Source organism: Octopus sinensis, linkage group LG13, assembly GCF_006345805.1.
Source record: "Octopus sinensis linkage group LG13, ASM634580v1, whole genome shotgun sequence".
NCBI classification, from domain to species: Eukaryota; Metazoa; Mollusca; class Cephalopoda; order Octopoda; family Octopodidae; genus Octopus; species Octopus sinensis.
In genome coordinates, this window is record NC_043009.1 from 37,226,055 (window position 1) to 37,233,679 (window position 7,625).

The 7,625-nt window shown below is 34.3% G+C and overlaps 1 protein-coding gene across 1 annotated transcript in view; it reads right to left on the reverse strand.

Annotated features, from left to right (window-relative positions):
• Positions 1–5,180: 5,180 nt before the first annotated feature.
• Positions 5,181–7,625, reverse strand: part of LOC115218279 (trans-1,2-dihydrobenzene-1,2-diol dehydrogenase-like) — a 37,424-nt gene continuing 34,979 nt past the window's right edge. The window contains exon 7 of the mRNA XM_036508320.1: positions 5,181–5,869. Within this exon, the coding sequence (XP_036364213.1) occupies positions 5,766–5,869 (104 nt within the window). The 3' untranslated portion in view covers positions 5,181–5,765. The remainder of the gene's footprint in view (positions 5,870–7,625) is intronic.

The window sequence follows — 7,625 nt, forward strand, 5'->3', positions numbered from 1 at the left end:
ATAATCCTATGAAGCCGGAAAAATTTAAAACAGAGAGTTACTTACTTGCAAATAAATGTGTTAACATGTGACATTATTGACCGAGGTTACCGTGGTCTTTTTCGTAGGCTTTTCTATCCACGGATAAACCTTATCTGCTTCCCCCTTTACACTTTACATCACGGCATTTCTGTGATACACGATCCCTATTGATCGTTTTTTTTTTTTTCTCTTTTTACGATACATTTTGATCGAAAACCTACCCCGCTTTTTATTTTTATTTTTTTTATTTTTTTTTTCTCCCCAAAAAGAGAAGCTCTACTTTGTAATTTGTGCCCTCTGTGCTCAGCCCAGTGTGGCTAATAAAGAAACATAATATTCTGCTATTCTCATACGTGAAAATTAACATCATTGATAATCGATAATACTGCTGATGATAATGACGCCGACAGTGATTTTTAGGCTAGTAAGGCAACTCGAGATATCCTATAACGGGAATAAAGTGTTAGACGATCGCTTCTCCTTCTTGAAAGACCTACTTTCAGAGGAGTTCGTCACAAGGTTAATATCTAGCTGTTGCTTCCTTTCGTCTCAGTAATGCGAAATGAAACGCCTTGCTAAAGAACACAACTCACCTCCACCCAAGGAGTTGAACTCGTTACGTCATGTGTCAACCATATATTGAAAACATATATTCTCTAAAATTTGTAAAATCCATTAAATTTACATATTTCCATGTTCCAATTCAGTCCAGTAAAAACTTTCTCTTTACCGCCATTTTCAAGCAGGTTATAGAATTTAAAAAGAAAAAAAAAAAAACTTCAAGAATATTTATTGTGAAAATTGATATTTTCTTTTAAGAATTTTATCATATTCGACAATTTTAAAGGTTATAAAATATATTTTACTTTGTCTTAAAATACAAGCTAACACATACATACACACGCGCGCGCACACATTCGCAAATACACACAAATAAAAACAGTTGAAAGGTATTATTGAAGAGATTCTGCACATATCTTCTCATAGGCTAAAATAGATATTTTCCACCCATACCCTCTGTTCCGTTAGAAAATTAGCTTTCTAGACTAGACATTTTCAACAATGTTACAATATTCAATATTCCATCTATGCTAAATTTAATGAAATACAGACCGTATTTCTAGGAAAGGACGTAGAAATTAGGCAAATAAGGTAGCTCTTTAGCCTTCTTAAATATTATGATTACCTCCCCTACTCACAGTCCCTGGCACGTTGTAAAAAATGTACACCTTACATTATTCAGAACCAGAACCAGAAACCGCCATCTATGCAATTTCTTTTCTTTTATGTAATAATTAGGTTTCAAATTTTGGCTTAAAGCTAGCAATTTCGTGGGGCAGGGAGTAGATTACATCGACCCTAGTGCTCAACTGGTGCTTATTTTAGTGACCCTGAAATTATGAAGGGCAAAAATCGACCCCGGTGGTACTTGAACTCAGAAAATGGTAAGTCGGAAGAAATGATGCTAAGCATTTTGTCAGGCGCGGTAACGGTTCTAGCAGCTTGCTGCCTTAGAAAGATTAAATATAAGCACCAGAAATTAGTTAAAAGAATTCTGTGGAAGTAAACCGAGGGTTCTTTCAATGAAAAGGAACCTGTTCTGGATCTATTTACCTTTTTCAGTGATCCCATTCTCATATTAAATGCATTGCAATGGAAAAAATATATACGCCTTGCATAAAGAAGTTAAAATTTTTCTTTTGTATAAATCCTGTAAAAATGCATCTCAAGCCGTCGAGAATATCAGTGCTGCATGTTGGATGAGAATTTGCACAGCAGGAAGAGGAAGTAAATGACAATAAATTTCGAACTGGAAATATGTGACTGAATAACAAGCTAAGTACATGCCCTCCGTCAGTGGTCAATGATGAAACATTGAAATATGCCGTGGGGGCTAATCCTGGGACTATAGTTTGAGCTTTGCCAATAATTTGAAGGTTTCAAAATCGACTGTAGGACGTTCTCTTACAACGATCGTTAAAGTGAAAAAGACAAAACAAATTTGTTCTACATGGATTCAGCGCTGTAGTTGTGAAGAAGTAATTTGTACGTAGTCTGTTTTTGAGAGCTGTAGTATTGGACCTCTGTCTAATCATTAAAACATTGATTTAATTATGAATATACAAAGAAATTATACATTAATCCCTATTTTTGTAAGCAGTTGTATCCGTAAAAATTTTATTTGCAGAGAGCAGAAATTGAAAGAAGATATATGAAATGGACGTGTGTGTGTCTGTGTGTGTGTGTGTGTCTGTGTGTCTGTGTGTGTATGCGCGCGTGTGTGTGTGCGTGCATGCTTGCGCGTGTGTATGTGTTTACGATAGTTAATTTATGGAAAACATTGTTAAATTTTTGTAATGCAAGCATGTGAATGAAAATTAAGTACAGACCTCTACATGCTAGCTAGATCTAGTAGAAATAGCAGCCAAATCTCCCTCAAAACACCCTAATGTCTTAATCCGACAATTCTGCCTATTATGTAGTTTGAATGAGAAACTGTAACTAAAGATTAAGATTATTAACCCTACAAAGAGGTGAAAGAAGAGAGACAGCATTGCGAAAGTTTTGGCTGAATGTCATCCTGTACTCCCTTGTTTCTAGCGAAATGGTATATGCCGGCTGTTTGAGCAACTGACTGTTTTAATGGCGGAACCAACAGGGGAATTCCATAAGAAAAAGTATGGGGGCTAGGAAAAAATACAAACCGCATTCCAATCTATGCACCCGTCTCCATATATGTGCCATTTTTCACGCGAATCCACCCAGCCGTTTGGCTGTGAACCTCAAGACAAGAAAGATCACCTATGTCCAATTTATATTATACTAGCAGTTAAACTCGGTTTCACCCGGTCTGTTTGGATGATGTGGGTGTGATCGTTTTCGGTTAGGCATAATCTATAACAGCGTTTCTCAACCTTATCATTTCCGGCCCCCTGTTTCGATTGGAGCCTCCAGCTGTATGAAAATTTCTTCCCCCCACACCTGTCAGAAAACAGCTTCAGATCGATTTTCTCGGTAAGTATGGGGGCTAGGAAAAAATACAAACTGCATTCCAATCTATGCACCCGTATCCACATGTATGCCGCCCATGTCCAATTTATATTATAGATTATATATATTATATATATCCGTTTTCGCAAACACCAACGATTGCTTTTTTACTATTTTCATATATATTTCGTTGGCGACAAATTTCTCCCAAGCATTCAATTAGCTGTGACTACACGCTACTAACAACGCTCAACGAGGCAGAAATACATCTAGCATTCTCATTAGCTTTTGCTGGGACAACTTTTTTTACCCCTCGATATATGTTATGTTTTTAAACAGTACATTTCCATAAGAGATATCCCTTGACGACGAATATGGCTGTAAATTTTCCTTTCGCGATATCTTCACACTACGTATGATACACAGATGACTGTATAGAGAGGGAGAAAGGGGGAGAGAGAGAAAGAGAGAGATAGACAACACAAAAGAATGGAGAATTATACATTTCTAATCAGCCTATGTGCGTTTCATATATAACTGCATTACATAATTCTGGGATTTATTAAACATGCAAATTAATTTATCTATATTTAATCGACTAGGATTCTACAGAGATCGATAAAATTACATCAACAAATCCTTCTCAAAGCTTCCTTGCGCTGCTTGGGATAGAGAACAGAAAACAATTTATGGGAGACAGTAGTAAACTTTATTTTTGGCCAAAGCAAGAAGTAGGTGTGTATATCAGCAGACTTAGGAATTATAAGTTTGAGGTAGTATTGAAACTCATACCGCTGTTAAACCGTTATTGACCGCAACAAATATACAAACGAGGCAAGTATACCTAAGGTGTTCATAAAAAAATATGGAATGTCATTGATCAGCATTAATTTTAAATATTGGCTTTGAAGGGTAAACAGATTAGCTAGCGAGAACCCCAATGGAAATAATCAGTGAATTATTTTCTGAGGAATATATTTCATTTAGGGGAGATTTTTTATTCTTAGAGGAATATATATTTAAAGTTCAAAATTTCAGATAATAGCAATATACTGATAAAAACCTAAATTTAAAAAAAAATCTAATTTAAAATTAATTAGAAATAAATCAAAAATGAAAATAAAAATATTTATTATAAAATTAAGAATATAATAACTGATTAAAAGGAATTATACTGGATAAATTAAAAACAAAAGAAAAATAATTAAATAATCAAATTGTGGAGTCTTAAGATTTAAATAATAACAATGGCAGGAATAACGGCATCAACGCTACAATCCAGTAGGAATAAAAATTTGAAGAATAAGTAAAAGAAATTTCATTGAAAAGTATCTGATATATTATGGTGAACTAACCATTACTCCATTTATTAGGGAAGTGTGCGTATGTACATACATACACACACACATATACATACACAGATATTTATATATCTATCTATATACACACATATATGCATATATGTGTGTATGTATGTGCAAGTGCGTTTGTGTGTATGTGTATATATATACACACACACAGAGGTTATTTGTGGGTTAACAAGGCTACTATTAGCTTCTTGCCGAGAGAAATCCGAGCAATTATCAAGCAATTATCAAGCTCGGCTATTGTTTCGGTACTGCTCCGCTTTTCACGCCCTTCCATATAAATGATTTCATGCGATATGTTATGTAATATCCGCTGTTGACTGCATTGGTGTGACATTTCATCAGAACAGCATCAGAAGGTGCGTTCTCGCATTGAGCTATGATCAGTTACATTTATTCATTTACGTGTAATGGCGTTTAAAACGGACTGATACCGAAAAAAAAATGTAACTACTGATAAAAATGCGCTAAATTCATTCTTCATCTCCTTATTTGGATCATACGTTGCTCTTTGTAAACACCACACAGTGGTCTTAACGTTGATGTACCTGCAATTTCTGCAGCAGTTTTCATTTTCCTCTTGATTCCAATTAAAAAACCTAGAAATAACCGGGAGTTCCGACTGTCTACACGATCAGGACCGATAACATACAGACGTTTAAAACGGACTGATACCGAAAAAAAAAATGTAACTACTGATAAAAATGCGCTAAATTCATTCTTCATCTCCTTATTTGGATCATACGTTGCTCTTTGTAAACACCACACAGTGGTCTTAACGTTGATGTATATATGTATATATGTATATATATGTATATAAATATATAATACATATATATATATACATATATACATATATATATATATATATATAAATATGTATGTATGTGTGTGTGTATGGTTTCAGGTCTCTCTGTTCACTTTATAGATAACGATTTAATGATGGTTGGCAGATATCAGAACTGATCAGAAAAACACTTTGCAGAAATTATAAACAAAACCCATCGGCTCTTGCTTAGACTTAAAAATCCGAGTGCTTCTGACTGACCACTCTCTCTCATTCTCTCTCTCTCTCTCTCTCTCTCTCTCTCTCTCTCTCTCTCTCTGTCTCTCCCTCTCTCTTTCTCTCTCTCTCTTTCTCTCTCTCTCTTTCTTCTCTCTCTCTCTCTTTCTCTCTCTCTTCTTTCTCTCTCTCTCTTTCTCTCTCTCTCTCTTTCTCTCTTTCTCACGCACGCACACGCACGCACACATACACACAACGCAGATGATGAATATTAATATGAAGAACGTGTTGTTTAATTTTAACTTCCCATCTTCTCTATGCATCCCCCCTCTCTCTCTCTCTCTCTCTCTCTCTTTCGTTTTCTGATCTTCCTTACAATGTCCTTAGTTCTTGTGTTGTGTCTCCTCAAGTTGTCGTCGAACCTCATCGATTATGTTTATAAGCAACAAACTATCAGCGTGGGTGTGATCGGGACATTCGAGATGACCTTTTAGAAAAAGAAGAGAGACAAACTTCAAATGATAGCAAAAACAAATATTGAAACGCACTAAAAAGAACAAGAAAAGACAATAAAATATTTAATTGCGTAACATAGACAAATACATATAAATATGATGTCATACAACGTAAATTCTTGAGTTATTAGAAAAATTCTCCGCCGCCTCTAAACGATGTGTCACAATTACCAATTGGCAATGAGAACCAGTTCCACTTGAGAAGGGGAGATAATCATAATAATCAAGTATTCTCCAAAGCGGAAATTCTATTAAGGAAAAAGACAAGCTTATTGTTTTAGTGATAAAAAGTTTTTATTTTACGCAATAGCAATCATTGGCATGACCATTGTTCGACCTACTTACATCTACAGTAGCCAAGGGAATTAAACTTATACAAATAAAAGCAGAATACATTTATGGCCTGGGTGCTGTTTAATGTTGACAAAGAAGTTATCTTTCGACATATTAATTAGTTATCTGAAGAAACAGGAAGATAGAGGGCTGCAACAGTGTTTCTTTTTTTTCCATTCAGTCATGTGTATAGGAGAAAACAGATAAAAAAAGATATAGTCGTATGTTTAATTATAAATGTAAACATGTAGCTATAAAAGAACAATAATACAACTCTATATTACAAACCAACGAAATAGTGACCACCTTTACAATGCTACTGTTATTGCTTTCCCTTCCTTTGCGTCCAATAACATTATACTTGTTCCACGTCCTCGTGTTGTTGTGTTTTCATGTCTGGATTAACTATATATATAAAATGCGAGTGAAGATGTGTACGTTTTCATAGTGACGTATAAGTACGCACGTGTGAGCGTATGACTAGACTATGAAATCTTAATCTTATTTTACATAAGTAGCAGAATTATAACACAGTAATCTCCCTTTATATAACGGTATTTTTTCATAGCGTTTTTTCAGATGGCCAGATAACCGAAGAGATGGTGTTGTGGATTTCCGCTTCGGCATCTGAAACTCAGTGTTTTATCTTGACTATTGAGTAATTGTAACATATTATTTTATATATATATACGCTGGACTGTATGAACATGTGCATGTGAGAACGTATTATTGTATGTCTATCTTTATGCCGGTATTGATGAGTGTACAAGAGCCATAACGATACGCGAAACAGACCCAGTGGAGCGTAGCACACCATGTGTGACTCGTAATCAAGTTGTATCGCATCACTGGCCATTAAACGGTATCAACTTTATTAACACTTTTACAATGCTACTGTTATTGCTACATGTTATGATGTGTGCGAGCGTATGTGTGTGCCTGTACGAGCATTTGTACGAGCGTATGTACGAGCGTATATATATATATATATATTGCTAAACCTCGCTAAGATAAATATTTCAATTAACCTGAAGATTGACTGTAACCATAACTCGAATTATTACGAATTGTACAGCCATGAAACGATCGTAGTGTTTTACTCTTTATCTTTTATTAAACTTTTAATACTTTTGATATATATTTAAAATAATATAAATTAATTAATTTTATGTATTGGCTTATGTTTTTCATTGTTTGATTTGCCTAATAGTGGTTTTATCTCTAATTTAATATAATATAATATAATATATTTTACTATAAAATTTGATTTAATCCTAAATCTGATTTTTCCCTCTAAGTTTGAGTTTATTCCCTAATATTTTATATATATATATATATATATATATATATATATATATATATATATATACTTATAAATGTCTATCTACATACCTA